This window comes from Neltuma alba, unplaced genomic scaffold (genome assembly GCF_004799145.2).
Source record: "Neltuma alba isolate B1F8T4 unplaced genomic scaffold, ASM479914v2 tig00012714_pilon, whole genome shotgun sequence".
Classification (NCBI taxonomy): Eukaryota; Viridiplantae; Streptophyta; class Magnoliopsida; order Fabales; family Fabaceae; genus Neltuma; species Neltuma alba.
The window spans coordinates 35,777-59,931 of NW_021637140.1; the positions used below are offsets into that span (position 1 = coordinate 35,777).

Genomic DNA, 24,155 nt, shown 5'->3' on the forward strand with positions numbered 1-24,155 from the left:
CACAACACATGGCCCAATAAACATGTTAGCCCAGCTTGTAAATACAACGTTGTAGAAAACAGTCAAAAAATAGTGCTTTGGGCCAGGTTTTAGAATGTGTTTTCGGTTGAATCCGGAATTGGGCTGTCGTAGATAAGGATTAATGATAGAGATAGAGACGTCTTTGGAAAAGCCAATAGACACCAGTGCACCACAATACTTGATCTTGACCCAATCAAATAAAATTATAAATAGGTACATTTCTCTACATGTGTTACGTGAATTTGAGGAGAACTATTTGTCCAGTCACTGCCTTGTAAGGCTGTCTTCCAGCGTTGATGGTGTTTTGAGGAGAACCTCCTTTAATTGTGCGTGGATGTCTATGTATGAATATCATGTATCTCTATCTAACATGAACTTTTTGTAGAGTGTATTGTATATTATCTATTCGTTTGTAGACACAAGCACATGTGGTGTGGTGATATCATCCCACATTAAACAGACAATATAATAGCAGCCCATGTAACTAGTTCTTCTCTTCACATATAAATGTTTTCTTGAGGCTTATGTTTCCTGTCAATTTCACTTCTTTTACTTTGAATTTCTTTTTTTTTAATCGTAATTTATAGAGGAACGTGAAAAGAGTTTTGTTTTAATTTTTGTAAAACATGTTTAGAAGCACCTAAGTAATCCAAATAAGTACTACATCATATCAAGTTCCTATGACAGAAAAATTTTTCTTGCTTAAATTAGAGAGCAGGTATTAAAGGGATTGGCTAATGGTGGAAATTCTATTTAGAAAAATTTTGCGCCTTTTCCTATCTCTTGTCCATATTTCCTTTTTTCGACCAAATATGTTTGTGTACTTTTCTCTAGTGGCCCAACCAACTAACTCCACCCTCATCTTCATAGTAAACATTACCCCAAACAAAAAAAAAAAAAAGATATATATTTTAGCTTTGATTAATTGATTTCCTAGTAATTTGAAAATCGCTAACACCTCCACCGTCAATATAATACTATCCCTTTTTTGGGCCCATGTGATCTGGAATATAATATATTCTCTTACAAGATTCCTATCTTGTAAAGGAGGGAAAAATCAAGGAATTAGGACATCATATTAGCTCATTTGGTCATGTATATATTTTTAAATGACAATTTGGCCTTGCAGTTATTCCCAAAAATCGAAGATTAGTGCCTAATATAGCTAATTGAAAACATTTTTATGGAGGTTCTAAGATTATGAACTTTGTTTCTAATTAATTTTTAAATATATTAGAACCTGTCCGTGTGTTTTATTTATCAGATTGATAAAACTTACTATAATTGACAAAAAGAAACTGTTGGCAAAAAAAATAAAAGATAAAAAAAACTAATTGAATTAATTGAAAATTGTTGCACCAAATAAAACTGATAATGTGGATTGGACTCATGGGTTTAACCTATCAATCCACCAAAATGGCAAGTTAAGGTTAGCTAAAGGTTAATTTGTTAGTAAGCGAGTCTTTTCAATTTATATCGCTCGGTCCAAAACCTATAGGGTGTCTAATCCACATTTATTTTACTTATTTAAAATTTTTAATTACTATAATTATATTATTATATATTATATCCTATCTAAAAAATTTTAAAAAATACAGATATAATTTATTTGGTGCACTACCTATATGGGTTTAACTTGTCACGGACTAACTCGTGAATTGACTCGTATTGTGACCCCCAGCGTCTGACCTTGTTGATTAATCAAGTTTATTTTTTATTTTTTTTTCATTTTGAAGTAAAGGGGAAAAAGAGAGAAAATAATTAAAGGGATAGTGCTTCAAAATTTTTTGGCTTTTTATCCCTCCGCATGAGGCATTTTGGTAATTACGAGAACGAAAAGGACGACTTTCTTTGTGCTGCACTCACGCTGATTTCTGTGCCAATAATTGAATTAAATAAACTCCGTCTAACATTAATTAATTAAGTTCATTTTTGAAAGTTAAATTCTTCAAAAGCTTCAATCCACGAACAACGCGCTTTCCTTTCAAGTCAGGATAGCATCCTTTATTTATTCTTCTCCCCCTTTCCATTTTCGCTTTGTTCGTTTTCACGCTTCAAAGCATTTGGTTTGGAATCTGCGTTCGATTACAAAATTTTGAGGTTTTTTCTGGGAAAAATTAGGGTTTTTTATTCAATATTTGTATTAAAGGTGAAGAGAATAGATTTGGGATTTTTTTTTTTTTGGTGTTGATTGTTGCTCAGTGAGGGTTAGCGAAGTTCTTGCTCGATCTGGTTTATCATGGCTTCAGTGGGATCATCCTATTGGTGCTACAGATGCAATCAGTCTGTTAGGGTTCGAATTGGGGCTGAAGAAACCTTGCTTTGCCCTGATTGTGGGTCTGGCTTTATAGAAGAATTCAGGACTCGTACTCACTCTCCTTTCCATCGATTCCCGTCGCCATCAGTGTACGTCGACGACGAGTCTAGCTCCGAGCAAGGAGCTAGCCCTAGAATCCGCCGTGGCCCGAGGAACGCAGGCGATCGATCCCCTTTTAACCCAGTTATTGTCCTCAGTGGACCCGCCGATGGCGGTGGCGGTGGAAATGAAGGGGTTGGTATTGAAAGAGGGAACTTTGAGCTTTATTACAATGAAGGTACAGGTTCGGGTCTTCGGCCACTTCCTGCAAGCGTCACTGAGTTCTTAATGGGTGCTGGATTTGACCACCTTCTTGACCAGTTGACTCATTTAGAAGTCACGGGAATCGGACGTTTACATCAAACTCCAGCATCAAAATCTGCAATTGAATCGATGCCCATAGTCAAGATTGTTGCCACACATGTTTCGGCGGAATCACATTGTGCAGTTTGTAAGGAACCCTTCGAGCTTGACTCGGATGCTCGTGAAATGCCTTGTAAGCACATTTACCATTCCGATTGTATCCTTCCATGGCTTTCAATTCGTAATTCATGTCCAGTTTGTCGCCATGAGTTACCTACTGAGATGCGTGGGAGTAGTAGTGGCAGAAACTCTCCCGTATCTGACGGTGGAAGGGATGATCATACTGTGGGATTAACTATATGGAGACTACCTGGTGGCGGTTTTGCTGTAGGAAGGTTCACGGGTGGAAGAAGAGCTGCCGAACGTGAACTTCCTGTTGTATATACAGAAATGGATGGTGGATTCAATAGTGTGGGTGTTCCACGGAGGATATCTTGGGAAGCGAGTGTGAGGAGATCAAGGGAGACTCGGGGATTAGGTAGTGCTTTCCGGAACTTCTTCTCACACTTCGGGTGGCTTAGGACTTCCTTCTCTCGTTCTTCCAGAACTGATTCAAATGTGAGCCGAAGAACTCGATCTAATACAATATTATCTAGATTCTCAAGAAGGCGCAACTAGGCCTGGTCTATGGATAATACATATGGTCAAACTTCATATTCTGTTTTCTTCTTCTTTCCCCTCAGAAATATAATTAAATTTTTATTTTATATTGTATCATTTGTGACCATAACTCCATAGTTTCCTCTGTTCAGTGAGGAGGTAACTTCAAATTGTATGACTCACAATGAATTGAGGATGCGCCTTTAAATTTTATGACTCATATATGATAAACAGCTCTGGAGTCTGGAGTTACTGCATTAAAATGGGGGAAGGATAGAATTTTGGAATTTGTACGTGGTAAGATTTTGTTAGAATGGATGAAGTTGTGCAGTTAAGGTGGGCCTTAGAATTATGGAATTTGAAGTGCTAGTGAAGTTTAAGGGGAGCCTAAGTTGCTGAAGTAAGGCACCACAAGGGACCCTTGTTTGTTGATGATCAGGGTGGGTGCCTTCAGCCAGTTGCATGCCTTTGCCAAATTTGGCTGCCTTGCCGCCTTTATTTCGGAATCATTATGGATCACGTTGCATCCACAGTGACATCTTAGTTTTTGCATTTCGTGTGATCATTTTTCAGATAATACAATTGAAGGTGCTGAAATTCAAGTTCTGAATTTATTTTAAGCTGATCCCCCCCATTGCTGCTAATTGCTAGAGTTTTATTCTGTCCAGACAAGCTGTGTGAGGCCTAATTTCCATCAGGCTGGGTCAGACTGAAAGTAAATGGTTTCAGAGAGAAAATTGTTTCTTTTCGGTCTTTTTTTTTTGGGGGGGGGGTGTTTCAAGACACTGAGTTGTTTGATTTATGTCACTTTTGCATAAAAATCCAATGAGTCTCAAGCAATTTATCTTTTAACAGATATTGAAATTGTGAATCAATTATAGCAATAGCTGATTAAAAGAATAAATTTTACACGATACATATGACTAACATGTTTCTGATGAGTATTTCGGGGCTGCCTCATGTTATCTGTTTGTCTTGTGATCATACTTCATCTCTAACATTTACTATTTTTTATGAAGTGTATACTTTAGCAGTTAGCTTGTGTGATAATTGTATATTCCAATAACTATATATTTAGTCATTCATTGTTTACCATAATTTTTAAACCCTCCTTTTGGCATCTTCCTTTCATTGGCAAGCATCCTATCTCCTTGTCATGACCATATGCTTTTTCTAGTTTGATGCAACTTGGTATTCCATATTTTTTGCTTTACTTTTCCAGTATCAGTCTCTTTCTAACTTCTTTATCCTTGTGATTGGTATACGTAGATAAAAGCTTTTCGTCCTTTACACACTCATACCCTCATAACACTACTGAATGAGAAAATTGCATTTTTAAGTAGCACCATCTATGAAGGAGTAGGCTATAAGGGGCACAGATCTCTGCCTGGTACTGTGCTTTCCATTGCTTATTTTGGCAGATTCTGATACATTAATGATATTGTTGAATGCATTCAGAGTTAGGATGCCCTTGTTGTTGATTTTGGGTCTTCAATTCCTTGCCTGATGGCTTATATTTGGAAATTTCTTCATCATTAGAGTGTTAAACAGGAAACAGTCGTGTTTTATTTTTGACTCATGCGTAGGTTATTGTTGTAGCATGTTCCCATTGATGGTTTAACTCATGCAATATTTTATCATTTTTCTTTGAAATTGAAGGCTGTTAATGGGCTACTTATAGTTTTGATTCCCCTGGTCAGCATTACCTGCGTCCTTCGGAAATTGCATACCTGTTATCCTGTTTGAGTCGACATATAATCACATTTTATAAATAATACATTGCAATATCTGCAGTTCGTGGGTAATGCTACCTTATTTTCGAAGCAGATAATTGTAAATAGAAATATAGGATATAATCAATTCATTATTTAAAGGAACTAAGTGATGACATCAGAAATTTGAGACCATAAACTTGCTCCCCTGTTTTGCAATTTGACTATATTTCTCTGTCTTTTAAGTGGGTGACACACTGACAGAATTCATTTATTGGTATCCTTTCTCATGTACAAGGAATATCGTTCTATCCTATCGCTTTGTGTTGCTAAATTTTAAGATCACGATGGCTCAAGAGCTCAAGTTTATTCATGATCTCGGGAAAATATTTGCTTTTGAGTGGACAGTGCAGTATCTATGAGGGAAACTGCATATTGGTTGGTGGAATATGTGACTGACCATGCAAGGTTTTTAATGACGGCTGATTTATTGTATAGCTTCCGACATACTATCTGGCTTCTTTGAAAATACCTAGTATCACTATTGTTCAGGGGTTTGCGGCAATAATAAATGTCCACGGCTCAATTATTTGCAGGCCACGAATGGTTCAATTAGTTTTTAGACGGCAATTCACCAGGTTTGTATCTAGTTACATCTAGTTGTGGTAGCTTTTGTGAGTCTGTCTGATGGCTGACAGGATACGAATTAGAAGTCTTTGTTAATGTTGATGGTAATTATGTTTGTTTAGCCTTTTTCAGTTAGCTGATAGGATAGAAAGTTGAGTATAAGGCTTACATACCATCTAATTTTGTTGCGACATCATAATTCATACCTAATGAATTGAGAAGTGCTACCAAATTATTAGGATAGGAGCTGGCTTGGGAAGGTCTTGTTCTCTGGTTGTGGCAAGACAGGAGGCAGGTTATATAATTTTAATATTATGGGCCTAATTAGCTCCATTGTATTTTTTTTAATTTTAAATTTTGTTTGTGATTTTCTCGTAGCAATTGTGAAGCGTCTAATGGATCATTCCAATCAAATTTAATGTACTTGTAATGAAAATTTGCTTTCGATAGAATGAGTAGCGCACCTTTTCGAACTTATCAATAAATTGAGCCATGATTTTACCATCATGGTATAACGTTTGAGAAGCAACAATCAGGACACGTTCAGAGCAGGTTTGAATTATATTAGGTGGAGGTGCTTGCTGGATTTTATTTTCTCGGTACATGTAACATTTTGATGTTATTTTTTTTAATTGCATTCAGCATCATAATCTTTAGGGTGTTAAATGCACTAAAAATAAGATTAGGGTGTTGTGTCAGAGGCACTAAAAAAAATAAGATTGAGTGTTAGATGTATTATGAAAAAGATACGAGTGTTGTGTGGATCTTTATCCAATTACTATATTTGGTTCTTAATATAAGATCTTGTTTAATTTTTATTTTGATCCTAAATATAAGATTCTAATTTATTTTGTCTTTCATATTTATATATCTTTTTCAAAGTAGTCCTTCTAATAAGAGTAATTTTAGCCAACACATTTGATTAGTAAGGATATTTTAGGGAAGACAACACCTATATATTACAAATAACTAACTTAATTTATTTTTTTAATATTTTTAAATCAGTCAACTAGTTCTTATAATTTTAAATTTGACGTCCAGTAGCTAGGGAAAAAAATGACACCAGGTTGATTATGTTTAATACATTGGGAAAACTAGCAGGGAGGTCCTTATGTTTTTGTCCCATTTTGAGTCAAGTCCCTAGAGTTATCTTTTTTTTTTTTTTTTAAATCAGATGTTTGATCAACCGTTCTGTCTGTTAATTCTGCTGTTTAAAAAAAAAAGAAAGTTAGTACTCTTTTCGTTTTTTATTATAAGATTTTTTTAACTAAATTACATGATTTAAGAAAATAGTTAAAATTAGTTAAAAAATAATATGTAGTAAATGTAATTTTTTTCCAAATATATCTCTATATATAAATAGGTAAATATGAAAGAGTAACAGTTAGATAAATAAAGAAAAATAATGTATTAAATACATTAAATTATGGGTAAAATAGGTAATAATGTATTAAATGTTCAGATAAACTCAAAAAAGATTTTATAAAAAGAAACAAATCCATTTAAGAAATTAAAACTTATAATAAAAAACGGATGGAGTATGGAGTTAAACGCAGTTGACATGGTGGACAAATATATCAAACATGGCAACCCATTATCTTATGTTCATTTAAATGTGAAATTAAAAAGAGATTCAGTTTTCTTTCCAAGTTCAAGAAATGGATTGTCGGTCTTCTCGAGTGAAAGAGAAACGGTTGCCACGTTTGATACACTCGTCCACCATGTCAGTATCCTCAACGGCATTTTACTCCATATTAACCTTCTTTTTAAACAGAAGGGTTTACTGATAGACTAGTAAAAACATCAAGAATCTGATAAAATAGAAAATAACTCTACGCACTTGATACTAGTTTTTCCTAACGCCACTATCCTTACCTAGCCAAACAAAATGGTCGTTTTCTGTTTTTGATTCGAATTTGGAACATTGACTCAACGAATCATTACTCTAGTGAAAATATTTTGATTTTTTTTAATTAATTAACTAATCTGACTTATTTAAGATTATTCCAGCTGATTTTCAATATAAATTAAATTGATTGGTCAACAATGGTTGACTTAAAATGAAGCAAAGACGCCTTGGTTGATTTATGCGAGTTTGATAAGTGAGTAGGGGTACAGGTTGCCTTATCCAAAATACGTGAAGAATCTTGTGTTCTGACGTGGCCTTATCCACGACCATTTTCTGTCATATCCTATAAAAACGTTACGGCGATCTGCCAAATTGGTGAGTCGGGTATCAGCTTCCTCCTTCCCAATTCATGGCATCACTATCACCGTTTCAGACGCTACTTCCCAGAACTTGTTCATCCACTTCACTTTCAGCGCCTGCATCATCAGGTTCTTCTTCTCTTTCACTATTTTCAGGCTCAAAGGGCACATCATGGAGTGTGATTCCCACTAAGAACAAACGGAACACACCTTCCACGGTGGTTGCTGCCGTCGGAGATCTCTCTTCCGATAGCACCACCTACCTCATCGCAGGCGCTATCGGTGTGGCCCTCGTTGGAACTGCCTTTCCCATCTTCTTCTCTCGCAAGGACACGTAATTCCCATTTCCTTATTCAAGTTTCTTGCATTTTGATTCAGACATCAACGGGGTTCTTGCTAGGTTTACAATATACATATATATATATATATATATGCACAAAACAAGTGGAAGATTATCTAGTGACTGTTGGTGTGATATTTTCAGATGCCCTGAATGTGACGGAGCAGGGTTTGTTCGGAAGGCAGGGGCGACTTTGAGAGCAAATGCGGCAAGAAAGGACCAAGCTCAAATCGTTTGTGCACGCTGCAATGGTCTTGGAAAACTTAACCAAATTGACAAATAGAGAAAACCTCTTGCTCGTGTAGTTATGCAAGCTTCTCTAAACTTTTTTCTTTCTGGCACTTGAAGCTTTTCTGTTTGTAACAATCCCTGATGAATATAATAGTTCTTTTTTCAACTCTTGCTGTCTTGGATTAAAGTTTTTTTTTCGAATACTTGTTCGCACCTGATGCTTATCTGTTTTGTAACAATGTCTTGTGCCTGAGGAATGTGATTGTTGTTCTCGACTTTCTCTGTTTTGGTATGAATAGAAGTTAAAGAAGGATATTGTTTTATATACTTCTTTGCATTTGAGGCCTATGTACTCGTAAAATTCCTGATGAATGTAATAGTTTTGTTCCCAGTAACTCTGTCTGAGTAGAAGGTTAAGAATTTCCAAGGGAGTGGATCCAATGATTTAATTTGTTCCTTTTGGGGAATACTTAGGATTTAAAATCTTAATTGACATAGGCAGATAAAATTTCTAAAATAATGATTTATGGACAAAACTTGGAGGCACCTTGAGCATAGTATAAATATCAAAGGAAAACTAAAGATAGCGTCGAGCCTGTTGTTCTAATGCTAACTGTTAGAAACTCATTTTGTTGGTCAGGCAGAAAGAAAATTTCTAAGGATTTGACTGTTTACTTTGCTAGCTATATGCTGTCTGCAACTACAATTCCAGCTAGTTCAAAGGGGCACAAGCTTCTAGCAGAACAATGTTAAGAGGGGTAAATATTCAAGTCCCTCGATTTCTTTGGATAAGTCCAGACTTTAGCTTAAATATTTTGAAGTGAAAGCACATAAAGCCATTTTGTTTACTTCATGCTGACCACCTTCTCTAACATCTAATTCTGTTTTCAGAAGCTAAACTGATATAAAAGGTTGTTAGGTCAGAAGTTTTTCCTTCTGATCTTTGTGAGGAAGCATGAGCTTGTTAAGCTTTATGTGTGGTTCCTGCCAATATCATATGTAATGCTTTCGCACGCTATCAATTCTCTTCCACACAAACTTTAGTGTTTCCAAACATTGCACAGATTAGACAGAAAACAATAGCAAGAGAGGGGAAAGAAAAGAAAGGGAATCAAATGCACATTAGCATTACTAAAATGCAAGGCTCAATCCCTTGTGCACTTACTAATCTTAGAGAATTGTTGACTTGTATAATAAATCAATTAATTCTCGATTGTTATAGTTTTTAGATTATTAGTGAGTGCTAGATCTAATTGGTTTGACTCTAGCCTTTTACTAGGCTTTGGCAAATGTGTCGGCTCACCTAACACTTTGGATATAAAATAACACGCATTCAAACTCCATCGACATCATGACTTGTCAATATTTTTTCCCCCCATGTTCACTGAAAGCGATTATAGTAAATAAAGAATCAGTTGTAGTTTAGGGGAAGGCAGCCTTGGAAAACGGTCTTCGCCTCTTCAAGTCTCCCTGAAAAGTGCAGGTAAAAGTTAAACTGTTGTTCTCCATATAAGAGTACCACTTTTGCCACTGCATTGAATTTGTGAAAGTAATTTGGCTTATGATTGTTGTTTTCTTAAAAGTTGAGATGCTCTGTGTCACCTTTTTTGTTGGCTCAAATGCAGCAATTACAACAATAGTTGTTTTCTTAAACATTCTTAACTCATTTTCATTTAGAAATCATAGTGAAAAGTGTATTTCACATATTGAAAATATAGTATGAGAGGTAAGAAATTATGATGCTCTTTGCATTGAAAAGCTGAATTATGTTACTGAAAGTAGCAGATGAGGAAAGAGCAAGTTTTGGAATACAGTTCAACAAGAGACGGGTCCATCCACGAAGGAGTGTCCATAAGCAAACACAACACAGCATGTGCAGCATATATAAGGCTCCACGTGTCCTTCTATTTAATCATTCACTGCCTTCTTCCCTAGGCTTTTGACTTTTCCATTTAACACATGCATGCACGCCCACCTGTTGTCCCTCTAACTTCGTACTCCTTCGATCCTAATTATAAGACCCAATTGACTTATTTGAGGAAATTAAGGAAGTAAGTTAAGTTGGTTATTTATAATAAATAAGTGTTGTCATTCTTAAAATATCCTTGCTAATTAAGTATATTGGCTAAAACTATCATTATTAGAAGGATTATCTTGGAAAAAAATGCATAAATATAAAAGACAAAATGGATTGAGGTCTTATAATTAGGACCAAATAAAAAGTCAAATAGGGTCTTATAATAAGGACCGGAGGAGTATTAATTAACTCCGGAAACAAGTGGTTATTCGTTCCAGGTTTAATGTTATTCAAGTTGGTCTCTTTTAGTACTTGAGTCACCAACATTATTTTAAATTGGATACCAGGTAGCTGGCTTCTATATATGTTGTTTTTTTATACTGCATATTGTCGGCCTCAAATGTCGCCCAACTGTCTGTAATACCAGCATGGTATTGAAGTAATCATTTTGCGTTAAACAAATAATTAGGTATATAAATGTAACAATCATCGTATCGTGTTATTCTTTTGATCCTAAATAAAATCCTTATACACACTACTCTTATATTTAGTGTGTATAAGGGTTTTATATTTAGGACCGAAAGAATACTTCTTTAAATTACACTGCACACTTCAGTCTTCAAGTTTTTTTTGAAGATTGCATTGTTACATATCAAGTATATAACGCGTCATAGTTCAAGTTAGATACTATCTCCGATCATTAATATAAGATCTCGTTTGACTTTTATTTTGGTTTTAAATATAATACCCTAATCCATTTTGTCTCTCATATTTATCAATGTTTTTTCAAGATAGCCCTTCTAATAATAGTAATTCTAGACAACAAATTTGATTAACAAAGATATTTTAGAAAAGACAATATCTATTTATTACAAACAACTAACTTAATTTATTTTCTTAATTTACTCAAATTAGTCAATTAGTTCTTATATTTAGGATCGGAGGTAGTATGAATATTAGAAAATTTCTTATATCTAGTCTTATTATTCGCATGATAATATATTTACTCTCATGGACACATTTTTGTATTTTAAATTACAGAGTTATGTGCAAAAATATCATGCTTTGTTGCCTATGTATGCATAATACTTGGAATAAGTGAATTTTTCAATTATATCCATGTGAGAGGAAAATATATAAAAAGTCAAAACTTATATATGCTTTGTTATATATAGAATATTAAATATACGAATCAAAATATAGAGACGAAAAATAACCTTCACGTTTTTATTCAATAATAATATGTAACTTCATTTAATTAATATCATAAATATGACATATGATGGCAAAAAAAATATCATAAATATGATAAACATTGTGTGTAATTGAATTATGTATGATTTTCTCTTCCAATCCACTCCCTCTTCTCCTCCCTACCAAACACAACCAAAGCTAGGTAGTTTTGGTAATCATAATCAATACAAGAGTTTTGAAATGTCCATGTCATATGTATAAATAAAGGCAATGTTAACTCACCTAATAAATAACGATCTTACCAGCTAATTTACATCTTGAGGCGTAGGTTTCTTATATTCATATAATTTAAGAAGAGAATATGGATTAACTGCTTCATCCGATTAAGAAAAGCATCACGTGCTTTGCCTTTTAATTAGTGAAAAAGTGCAAACTTGGTGAGATGTACAACTAACAAAAGCTGCTCACAAAGCCAAAGCCATGCTTTTATCCCAAGTCTGTCATCATTATATGCTCTCTTCCTATTATTCCCTCGCCTTCATCTGCAAATTACGCTACGTTATATAATTAACCACGTAACCCACTTGTATCTGAAAACTATTACTCCTCCGGTCCTTAATATAAGACCCATTTAACTAATTTGATTAGATTAAGGAAGTTAGGTAAGTTAGTTAAGTATAATAAAAGTGACACATTTTTCCTAAAACACCATATCATCTTTCTAATATCCCCTCTCCCTCTTCTATTTGATCATGGTTGAGAGAGTATTCATAGGGGTAATTTAAAAAAATTGATAATATAGGAAATGGGTCTTATATTTAGGACCAAAACCAACTCAAGAATTGGGTCCTATATTAAGGACCGGAGGAGTATTATATTATTCAAGAAGACAACAAGCGAGTTTCTTAATTCCAGATATCTAGCTTTCTGTTCAAATTCAATCTTCTCTTATACTCAGTTCTTTCTTTCTTTCTTTCTTTCTTTTTTTAATTATAAAGGCAATTAGCAACAATTTAAGATTATAAACAGGATCGAACTTATAACTCCTTGGTTAGAAGAAGCTTTAATGTCATTATGCCACAATGATATTGGCTTTTCTCTTATATTATATGTAGTTTCAAAAGTCGTACAAACAGATTATTTAGGATTTTATATATCTAATTCATCAATGAGGTGAGATTTGGAGCGTAAGTAATTAATCATTAATTACAGCTGATAACTTGTTGCATAGCCCTCCACATAAGTTCATAATTATCAACCGAATGCTTCAATTCCTATAGCTTGTGAATTAAGTTGTTTTACACATGTTAGGTACGATTAACTTGATCCATCTACATGTATTTTAAAAACAAATTACCCCGTAAACAAGATTAGGAAGTGTTTGGATGGAATCAAAATCATGATTTTAAAAGTATTTTTACGGTGTACAAAGTAAATATGGGGAGGAATTTGCCTCGTTTTGTTGAAAAGTGTTTTTAAAAAGCACTTTTGGGTACTTCCAAACACCCCATAAAAGTCTAAGGGAGTATTTGGATAAAAATCAAATTATGATTTTAAAAATAATTTTACATATACAAAAACAAAATATGTGAAAAAATTTATCTTGATATAAAAAAATATTTTTAAAAAGTATTTTTAGCGATAATCAAGCACTCCGAACAGAAATACCTTCTTACATACACAGCAAATAAAAGAAGTTATGCTTGTTAGGTACAGTACCAAGTACAGCGACTGTTTGAGGTAATGGCATAGTACCCTCATTAGACATTGGTAGATCGCATCTCAGTGTTTTCAGATCTTATCATCATCATGCAGAGATAGAGAGGAGAGGGGGGGGGGGGGATCAGTTTCTTAGCTCAGACAGCAAGGAATTCCCATTTCCTTCAGATTCTTATCTTTGTCCCCAAAATATCATGCACTTTCTGCATCATTACTCCAAATCTCTTTTACTCCACTTCTCACTGCAAAACCCTAAGTCCTTAACCCCATCCTATATATCCTCAATAATAATCCATTATTAATTCCCCATCCACCCAAACCAAACTCGTTCTGTTGACATTTATTTACAACAACACAATGAAACTCCAGTTTCTCTTTGCGTTTTTCCCAGACCCATGTCTCAAATCTCTCGTTTTGCTCGTTTTAGTTCATGTCAATCTCTGTTTTTCTGAGACTCAAATGCTTCTTCTGTCGCTCAAAACCCAGGTGATTCCTTCTGGGTACCTCCCAAGACCCCCTGATAAGCTTCGTTTTCACCATAACGTTAGTCTCTCAGTTTCTCTTTCGGCGGGTTCTCCTCCGCAGAATGTCTCCATGGTCATTGACACTGGGAGTGAGCTCTCATGGCTACGTTGTAACAGAACTTCACCCACCGCGTTTGACCCGACCCGTTCTTCTTCGTACATACCCATTTCTTGCTCCTCACCCACCTGCACAACTCAGACCCGAGACTTCCCCATCCCAGCTTCCTGCGATTCCAACCATCTCTGCCACGCTACTCTCTCCTACGCCGACTCCTCCTCGACGGAAGGCAACCTCGCTTCGGACACTTTCCGGGTCGGTACAGCCAATGACCCGGGTGTTGTATTCGGGTGCATGAATTCGAGCTACGACAGCGGCAACTCGGATAGAGAATCTAACACAACCGGGTTATTGGGTATGAACCGCGGGTCGCTCTCGTTCGTTTCGCAGTTAAAATTCCCGAAATTTTCTTACTGCATATCAGATTCGGATTCCTCAGGAGTGCTACTATTCGGGGACACCAATTTCTCGTGGCTCGCCCCGCTAAATTACACCCCCTTGGTTCAAATGTCCACCCCGTTACCATACTTCGATCGGGCAGCTTACACGGTTCGGCTCCGAGGAATCAAAGTGTCGGGTAAGCTCCTGCAAATACCAGATACTGTTTTCATTCCTGACCACACCGGGGCAGGTCAAACCATGGTTGACTCAGGCACCCAGTTCACATTCCTTTTGGGTCCGGCTTATACCGCGCTGCGGAGCGAGTTCTTAAACCAAACAAACAACACATTGCGGGTCGTGGATGACCCGAATTTCACATTCCAGATAGCGATGGATCTCTGCTACCGGGTCCCGATGAACCAAACCAAATTACCCGGGTTGCCGACCGTGAGTTTGGTTTTTGATGGGGCGGAAATGATGATTTCGGATAAGCAGCTGTTATATCGGGTTCCCGATCAAGTAATGGGCGGTGATTCGGTGTACTGCTTCACGTTCGGGAATTCGGATCTTCTGGGGTAGAGGCATTCATCATTGGTCATCAGCAACAGCAGAATCTGTGGATGGAGTTTGATCTAGAGAAGTCGAGGATTGGATTGGCCCATGTAAGTTGTAGCTCAGCGGGACAGAGGCTTGGTTTGGGAAAATAGGCCCAGTGTGGGCCCAAAATAGGCGGTCCTTCTTTGGTCGCATTTGGAGGAATGGCTCATGGGTGGTCCCACTTTCAGGCAGGGGGCAATTATGGGATTGGACTGAAGCAGTGGGTGAGTGGTCAGAATTTGGCAGACGGCATTTGATGTGGACGGCGGATTCTTTGGGTATTTTTTCTCAGCGTATTAAATTTGCGACCCACTTTGAAGATGGGATTGAAAATTGAAATTGAATACAGTAGTTAGTTTAGTAGCTGAGTGAAATAAATGATACTGATTTTTTGTTGGTATACAAATTGGCATTGAATTGACTTGTTTGTACTTGTGGTATGCAAATTATTTGTAGTTATGAGAAGAAACAGAGCTGGCCAAAAAAAACAGAGAGAGAGAAAACAGTGAAGATATTATATGTTACCTCGGGTTCTAATTACAAGACCTCGTTCATAATTTATAAACAAAGTTTTATAAATAGAATATAACAAATCAACAAACTCTCACTGTAGGTTGGTCGTTCGGTTAACTTGGCTTTCTACTCCCCCAGTCAACAAAGACAGGCCTGTGCACGTTCTACGGACATATGGGTATTAATATATTTTGACATTTGTTAGCTCTTTTCTCCTCCTCTGGTTTTAAGGGTAACACATCAAAAACTAGCAAATGCTTGCATCAATTGATTGTACTGTATCAGCTCAACCAAAAGTCCTGATTGTGTTGTATCGGTTTAACCCAAAATCCCAAGTTTTGAGTCCTACAATGCAACCATTTTAAATGTTTAGTTAAAAAGTTTTAGCAGAAAAAACTACTCACTCATATTAAGAAAACAATATTTGAATTATTAGAAGAGATATCTATATTTAAAACCAATAATACCTCAAACTAGATTGCTTTCAGTAAGAGAACACTTATACCTAAAAAAAAATGATCCTTTTAAATTTTCTAATTGAAGTAAGGCGCCTTTTGTGGTCCTACTCAACTCAATCTAGAGTAATCTAAACTCATTAAGAGGGTGTTTGGGTAAAAACAAAACCATAATTTTAAAAGTACTTTTATGATATACGGAGTAAATATGTGGAAGAATTTGTCGCGATTCGCAGAAAAGTGTTTTTAACCTAACCCAAACACCCTTTAAGTATTACTTATTAAAGCATAATGGACTCAATAGTGATTGATTTTTTTTTTCAAAAATTTTTTTAGCACCAGCATAAACTAATACTTCTTTGGTTTTTAATATAAGATCTATTTGCTAAATGTACTTTGGTTTTGAATGTAAGACTTAGTACTCATATTTATCAATTTTTTTTCTAAATTATTCATATTGATACTTCTCAATTATAATCAAGTAGGAGAGGGGGTAGGGTATTAAGAAAGATAATTGTGATATTTTAGAAAAAACATGTCATATTTCTTATCATTAACTAAACTAAGTTATCCGGTTTTTTAATTTAATCAAATTAATTAAATAAGTCTTATATTAAAAATTAGAGAAGTATCACAAACAGCGAGCTATTAGCATTCGAAGAACCCCAGCATTGTTCATGCTTCTCCAAAACACTTCGGGCTTAGTAGTTGAATCCAATTAAGAACCGGTTTCACCTTCCTGAAATTATGCATAAGCCCATTAGCCGTTTTTTAGGAAATTGAAAAAGCAGTATATTTTGGATGCGAAAAGTTAGGAGTCTTCCCAGCTCTCTTCCCTCGCATGAGAGTTACTCTTTTAGTTTTATTTATAAGTTGCTTTTAACATGTTTAACATGAATAAAAAAATACCTGAAAGTTTATTAATTCTCATTTAAAATTCAATAAGATTGTAACTTTATTCTTATTCAATATATATTATATTTTACGTAAACAAAGTCAATATAATTATAGGGTAAAATTATATATCCATATAAAAAAATTTTCTCAGTATTCTATAAATAAAATTAAAAAATATTTTTTTTTGGTTTTATAAATAGAATAAGCAAAATACATAGTAAGAAAACGTACGTGCGTCTTCACTAAGGTGCGCTCAGGCCCTCGTAGGTGGAGAATTATGTTGACTGATCATTGACTTGACGGTTCATCACTCAACACCACTTCATTGCAGCCAGGTGGTGAATTATGTTGTCTCAAGCTGCGGACTCACTTGTAACCTCTTTTAAGTTGCTGGATCAGTTCTCATGTATTTACAATGTATAATATTCCTTTTAGCTTACATATAAAACTCATTTTATAATTTAAATTATATTATAAAATAGGTCTTATATTTAGTATAAAAAATATTAATAATAAGTTTAAACGCATCACTCTAATTGATATATATATATATATATATATAAGAACGGATTTTGTATATTATAAACATAAATAATAAATTTCAGGAAAAACTGAGAAAATGTCGCCATTAAAACTGATGAGAATGATGATCAAAATAAATATTGGGTTAAGGGTCGTTTTGGCCTTGAAAGTATTTGGGAAGTAGTTATGTGTATTCAAAAAAATTTTTTGGTTAAATATATATTATCGGACGTGTTAAAAATGACTAATGTTGTCATTAATACTCCTCCAGTTCTAAATATAATACCTATTTTATAATATATTCCCTCCCTCCGTTCCTTATTATAAGAGACATTTGATATTTATGGCATGTTCCTATATATAAGAGACATTTAAAAGCTCTCTATTTTTTTGTGTTGATTTTCTATTTTACCCGTATTTATTGTCTCCAACTCACACTCTCTCTCTCCTCCCACTTCTCTTTCTTTGAATAATTTACCATTATTCTCTTTCATGCTCTCTCTCTTTATTAATGAGGGTCTTTTTGGAAAAAAATTATACTTTTTACACATTATTGTTCTTAACTAATTTTAACTGTTTTTTTATCAGCGTAATTTAGTTATTCGTCTCTTATAATAAGGAACAGAGGGAGTAATTTGGTTAAATATATACTCCCTTCGTTCTTTATTATAAGAGACATTTGATGCTTATAGCATGTTCCTAAATATAAGAGACACTTAAAAGTTGTCTCTACTTTTTTGTGTTGATTTCCTATTTTACCCATATTTATTGTCTCCAACTCACACTCTCTCTCCTTCCCATTCTCTTTCTTTTAAGAATTTACTATTGTTCTCTCTCATGCTCTCTCTCCTTATTAATGAGGGTATTTTTGAGAAAAAAATTATACTTTTTACACATTCATTGTTCTTAACTAATTTTAACTATTTTTTTGATCAACGTAATTCGGTTATTCGTCTCTTATAATAAGTAACGGAGGGAGTATTATTGAAGGTGTTAAAATGACTAATGTTGGCATTAATTGAGTATTAACTACCACATTAATTTTTTCAATGATTTATGTCCTGGCCCAAAAGAAATTATTTATTCATAGAAAAGGGTGACGTTCCTCCTCTTTTTTAAAAAAAAAAAAAAAACACTTTCAGAGCAATCTTAAGCCCAAAAAATTATGGATATCTATAATTCCTTCAAAAATACTTTCAGATAAGAATGGCCTTTGACCAAATTTTTTCACATATAAAATATCAATACGTTGCAAATTTTATACAAATATAGTACCGGCACTTTAGTTTAGATCCTTCTCATAATGAAATTTTCAGTTTTCCTTAGATTTTATGTAATTTTTATGAAATTAAAATATAAAGGTATATATTCTTTATTTAAATTAAACGAAACAAAATTAAACACGGGACAGGGTGTGATAACGGATCTCTGACAACCGTTAGTTCCTGTCCAGAGGACTCGTGAAGCTGAAATCGCCGACAAATTGAGTTTGGGCTCTTTCAAAAGCTGCTTTGAAAAAACCTTTTCAAAGTATGCACTCTACTTATGATTTTTATTTTTAATCTTTTTCAATATTTTTTCTAATTCCATTTATAAGTTTTAAATTTGAGAATGGACGTTATGCATTCTATAAACCCTTCAATTCAGTATTTTTCTCACATTTAATTTTTTTTTAAAAAAATTTTACTCCCAATTATTTATTCTCTCTTATTTATCATAATTTTTCTTATCATATTTCATCAAATATTCTTTTTTTCAATTTTTTCTCATTTATTATAAGGACATATTTAAAAAATATATATTTCTAATATATTTATTTTTTAAATTTATTTTAACAATATTTATTTAAAATTTATAACAAAAATCGTAATAAGTACTACCTCCGGTCCTTAATATAAGACCCCGTTTGACTTTTAGTTTGGTCCTAATTATAAGACCCCAATCCATTTTGTCTCTCATATTTATGCATTTTTTCCCAAGATAGTCCTTCTAATAATGATAGTTCTAACCAACACACTTAATTAGCAAGGATATTTTAGGAATGATAACACTTATTTGTTACAAATAACTAACTTAACTTACTTCCTTAATCTCCTCAAATTAGTCAACTGGGTCTTATAATTAGAACCGGAGGTAATATTTAGTATGTAAAGATCAAATAATCCCTAGATGGTGAGAACGTGAAGCTCAGTCCATATTAGAAGCTCGAAGCTCCCATGCTTGCAGTCTCTAGCCAGTAGCTACTATCTCTGGTTCTAAATATAAAAACTAGTTGATTAATTTGAAGATATTAAGAAAATAAGTTAAGTTAGTTATTTATTAATAAATAGATGTTGTCTTTCCTAAAATATTATTACTAATCAAATGTATTGACTAGAACTACTATTATTAGAAGGATTACCTTAGAAAGAAATACATAAATACGAGAGACAAAATAGATTGGGATTTTATATCTTGAGCCAAAATAAAAATTAAACAAAATCTTATATTAAAGACCGGAAGAAGTATACAGGTGGAGGCTCCACGTGGCCACCAAGCATTATGCAGTGAATGTTGTTTTTCAAGGGAAGGGTGGTTTTTTGGCCAAAAAAATAAGAGGGAAGGCTGGTTGTTTTGGAGGGGGGAAAAAAAAGGGGACGGCTGGTTGTTTTGGCCAAAAATAAAAAGGGGACGGCTGGTTGTTTTGGCCAGAAAACAGAGAAGGGAAGGCTGGTAGACACGGTCGCCCTGCATCTGGTGTCACACTAATAACAATTCTTTGGCTTTCATAGTTTCATATGCTCAGCCTTATTGATTTCCTCGGTCGGTGAGAAAACATGCAACAACATATGACCCGAATTTCACATTCCAGATAGCGATGGATCTCTGCTACCGGGTCCCGATGAACCAAACCAAATTACCCGGGTTGCCGACCGTGAGTTTGGTTTTTGATGGGGCGGAAATGATGATTTCGGATAAGCAGCTGTTATATCGGGTTCCCGATCAAGTAATGGGCGGTGATTCGGTGTACTGCTTCACGTTCGGGAATTCGGATCTTCTGGGGGTAGAGGCATTCATCATTGGTCATCAGCAACAGCAGAATCTGTGGATGGAGTTTGATCTAGAGAAGTCGAGGATTGGATTGGCCCATGTAAGTTGTAGCTCAGCGGGACAGAGGCTTGGTTTGGGAAAATAGGCCCAGTGTGGGCCCAAAATAGGCGGTCCTTCTTTGGTCGCATTTGGAGGAATGGCTCATGGGTGGTCCCACTTTCAGGCGGGGGGCAATTATGGGATTGGACTGAAGCAGTGGGTGAGTGGTCAGAATTTGGCAGACGGCATTTGATGTGGACGACGGATTCATTGGGTATTTTTTCTTAGCTTATTAAATTTGCGACCCACTTTGAAGATGGGATTGAAAATTGAAATTGAATACAGTAGTTAGTTTAGTAGCTGAGTGAAATAAAATTGATACTGAGTTTTTTGTTGGTATACAAATTGGCATTGAGTTTGACTTGTTTGTACTTGTGGTATGCAAATTATTTGTAGTTAATGAGAAGAAACAGAGCTGGCCAAAAAAAAAAACAGAGAGAGAAGAAGTGAAGATATTATATGCTACTTCCGGTTCTAATTACAAGATCTCGTTCATAATTTATAAACAAAGTTTTATAAATAGAATATAACAAATCAACAAACTCTCACTGTAGGTTGGTCGTTCGGTTACCTTGGCTTTCTACTCCCCCAGTCAACAAAGACAGGCCTGTGCACGTTCTACGGACATATGGGTATTAATATATTTTGACATTTGTTAGCTCCTTTCTCCTCCTCTGGTTTTAAGGGTAACACATCAAAAACTAGCAAATGCTTGCATCAATTGATTGTACTGTATCAGCTCAACCAAAAGTCCTGATTGTATTGTATCGGTTTAACCCAAAATCCTAAGTTTTGAGTCCTACAATGCAACCATTTTAAATGTTTAGTTAAAAAGTTTTAGCTGAAAGAACTACTCACTCATATTAAGAAAACAATATTTGAATTATTAGAAGAGATATCCATATTTAGAACCAATAATACCTCAAACCTTATACCTAAAAAAAAATGATCCTTTTAAATTTTCTAATTGAAGTAAGGCGCCTTTGTGGTCCTGCTCAACTCAATCTAAAGTAATCTAAACCCATTAAGAGAGTATTTTGGTAAAAACAAAACCATAATTTTAAAAGTACCTTTACGATATAAGGAGTAAATATGTGAAAGAGTTTCGCGATTCGCAGAAAAGTGTTTTTAACCTAACCCAAAACCCTTTAAGTATTACTTATTAAAGCATTGACTCAATAGTGATTGATTTTTTTTTTTTCAAAAATTTTTTTTAGCATTGGCATAAACTACTACTTCTTTGGTTTTTAATATAAGATCTATTTGCTAAATGTACTTTGGTTTTGAATGTAAGACTTAGTACTCATATTTATCAATTTTTTCTAATTATTCATATTGATACTTCTCAATTATAATCAAGTAGGAGAGGGGGTAGGGTATTAAGAAAGATAATTGTAATGTTTTAGAAAAAACATGTCATATTTCTTATCATTAACTAAACTAAATTATCCGGTTTTTTTAATTTAATCAAATTAATTAATAAGTCTTATATTAAAAATTAGAGAAGTATCACAACAGCGAGCTATTAGCATTCGAAGAACCCAGCATTGTTCATGCTTCCCAAAACACTTCGGGCTTAGTAGTTGAATCCAATTAAGAACCGGTTTCACCTTTCTGAATTATGTATAAGCCCATTAGCCGTTTTTTAGGAAATTGAAAAAGCAGTATATTTTGGATGCGAAAAGTTAGGAGTCTTCCCAGCTCTCTTCCCTCACATGAGAATCATTCTTCTAGTTTTATTTATAAGTTACTTTTAACATGTTTGACATGAATAAAAAAATACCTGAAATTTTATTAATTCTCATTTAAAATTCACAAGATTGTAACTTATTCTTCTTTAATATATATTATATTTTACGTAAACAAAGTCAATATAATTATACATGAAGGGTAAAATTATATATCCTATAAAAAAAAATTCTCAGTATTCTACAAATAAAATTAAAAAATATTTTTTTTGGTTTTATAAATAGAATCAGCAAAATACATAGTAAGAAAACGTACGTGCGTCTTCACTAAGGTGCGCTCAGGCCCTCGTAGGTGGAGAATTATGTTGACTGATCATTGACTTGAGAGTTCATCACTCAACAACCACTTCATTGCAGCCAGGTGGTGAATTATGTTGTCTCAAGCTGCGGACTCACTTGTAACCTCTTTTAAGTTGCTGGATCAGTTTCTCATGTATTTACAATGTATAATATTCCTTTTAGCTTACATATAAAACTCATTTTATAATTTAAATTATATTATAAAATCAGTATTATATTTATTATAAAAAATATTATAATAAGTTTAACGCATCACTCTAATTGATATATATATATATATATATAAGAACGGATTTTGTATATTATAAACATAAATAATAAATTTCAGGAAAAACTGAGAAAATGTCGCCATTAAACTGATGAGAATGATGATCAAAATAAATATTGGGTAAGGGTCGTTTTGGCCTTGAAAGTATTTGGGAAGTAGTTATGTGTATTCAAAAAAAAATTTTGGTTTAATATATATTATCGGAGGTGTTTAAAAATGACTACTGTTGTCATTAATACTCCTCCAGTTCTAAATATAATACCCATTTTATAATATACTCCCTCCATTCCTTTATAAAAGAGACACTTGATGCTTATGACATGTTCCTATATATAAGAAACACTTAAAAGTTATCTCTATTTTTTGTGTTGATTTTCTATTTTACCCATATTTATTGTATCCAACTCACACTCTCTCTCTTCTCCCCCCACTTCTCTTTCTTGAATAATTTACCATTATTCTCTTTCATGCTCTCTCTCGTTATTAATGAGGGTCTTTTTGGAAAAAAATTATACTTTTTACACATTGATTGTTCTTAACTAATTTTAAATATTTTTTTATCAGCGTAATTTAGTTATTCGTCTCTTATAATAAGGAACAGAGGGACTAATTTGGTTAAATATATATTATTGAAGGTGTTAAAAATGACTAATGTTGCATTAATTGAGTATTAACTACTACATAATTTTTCAATGATTTATGTCCTGGCCCAAAAAGAAATGATTCATGTCATAGAAAAGGGTGACGTTCCTCCTTTTTTTTTAAAAAAAAAAAACACTTTCAGAGCAATCTTAAGCCCAAAAAATTATGGATATCTATAATTCCTTCAAAAATACTTTCAGATAAGAATGGCCTTTGACCAAATTTTTTCACATATAAAATATCAATACGTTGCAATTTTATACAAATATAGTACCGGCACTTTAGTTTAGATCCTTCTCATAATGAAATTTTCAGTTTCCTTAGATTTTATGTAATTTTTATGAAATTAAAATATAAAGGTATATATTCTTTATTTAAATTAAACGAAACAAAATTAAACAACACGGGACAGGGTGTTGATAATGGATCTCTGACAACCGTTAGTTCCTGTCCATAGGACTCGTGAAGCTGAAATCGCCGACAAATGAGTTTGGGCTCTTTCAAAAGCTGCTTTGAAAAAACCTTTTCAAAGTATGCACTCTACTTATGATTTGTATTTTTAATTTTTCAATATTTTTCTAATTTATATTTATAATTGTTTTAAATTTGAATGAAAGACTTTGAATGCATTATCTATAAACCCCTTCAATTCAGTATTGTTCTCAACATTTATTTTTTTTTTGGTTTAAATTTGACTCCCAATTATTTATTCTCTCTTATCTATCATAAAAGG

General features: G+C 34.0%; 3 protein-coding genes across 5 annotated transcripts; all 3 read left to right on the top strand.

The window, feature by feature from the left end:
• The first annotated feature begins 2,164 nt into the window (after positions 1–2,164).
• Positions 2,165–3,984, top strand: LOC114730163 (E3 ubiquitin-protein ligase RDUF1-like). The gene has a single exon (XM_028917195.1). It carries the CDS (start codon positions 2,261–2,263, stop codon positions 3,356–3,358), a length of 1,098 nt encoding a protein of 365 aa, XP_028773028.1. The 5' UTR covers positions 2,165–2,260; the 3' UTR covers positions 3,359–3,984.
• A 3,930-nt stretch (positions 3,985–7,914) lies between these two features.
• On the top strand, positions 7,915–8,783 carry LOC114730190 (uncharacterized). Its single transcript, XM_028917224.1, has 2 exons — positions 7,915–8,221; positions 8,372–8,783. The coding sequence occupies exons 1-2, from the start codon at positions 7,938–7,940 to the stop codon at positions 8,508–8,510; spliced, it is 423 nt and encodes a 140-aa protein (XP_028773057.1). The 5' UTR covers positions 7,915–7,937; the 3' UTR covers positions 8,511–8,783.
• Positions 8,784–13,512: 4,729 nt separating this feature from the next.
• LOC114730182 (aspartic proteinase PCS1-like) lies at positions 13,513–21,097 on the top strand. Of its 3 annotated transcripts, none has more exons than XM_028917217.1 (3): positions 13,513–14,858; positions 20,298–20,678; positions 21,019–21,097. In XM_028917217.1, the coding sequence occupies exons 1-2, from the start codon at positions 13,746–13,748 to the stop codon at positions 20,508–20,510; spliced, it is 1,326 nt and encodes a 441-aa protein (XP_028773050.1). In that variant the 5' UTR covers positions 13,513–13,745; the 3' UTR covers positions 20,511–20,678; positions 21,019–21,097. The 3 variants fall into 3 exon arrangements, with proteins under 3 accessions (XP_028773050.1, XP_028773048.1, XP_028773049.1); XM_028917215.1 differs by having other exon boundaries at positions 13,513–14,728; positions 20,180–20,678; XM_028917216.1 differs by lacking the exon at positions 21,019–21,097 and having other exon boundaries at positions 13,513–14,728; positions 20,180–20,706.
• Positions 21,098–24,155: the final 3,058 nt, after the last annotated feature.

Excerpts from the sequence above, each read along its gene's own strand:
- LOC114730182 (XM_028917217.1), top strand. The coding sequence starts at position 13,746 with ATGAAACTCCAGTTTCTCTTTGCGTTTTTCCCAGACCCATGTCTCAAA. Across the intron at positions 14,859-20,297 it reads ATAAGCAGCTGTTATATCGG|CTGTTATATCGGGTTCCCGA; the intron begins GTTCCCGATCAA and ends TCGGATAAGCAG.
- LOC114730190 (XM_028917224.1), top strand. The coding sequence starts at position 7,938 with ATGGCATCACTATCACCGTTTCAGACGCTACTTCCCAGAACTTGTTCA. Across the intron at positions 8,222-8,371 it reads TTCTTCTCTCGCAAGGACAC|ATGCCCTGAATGTGACGGAG; the intron begins GTAATTCCCATT and ends TGATATTTTCAG.
- LOC114730163 (XM_028917195.1), top strand. The coding sequence starts at position 2,261 with ATGGCTTCAGTGGGATCATCCTATTGGTGCTACAGATGCAATCAGTCT.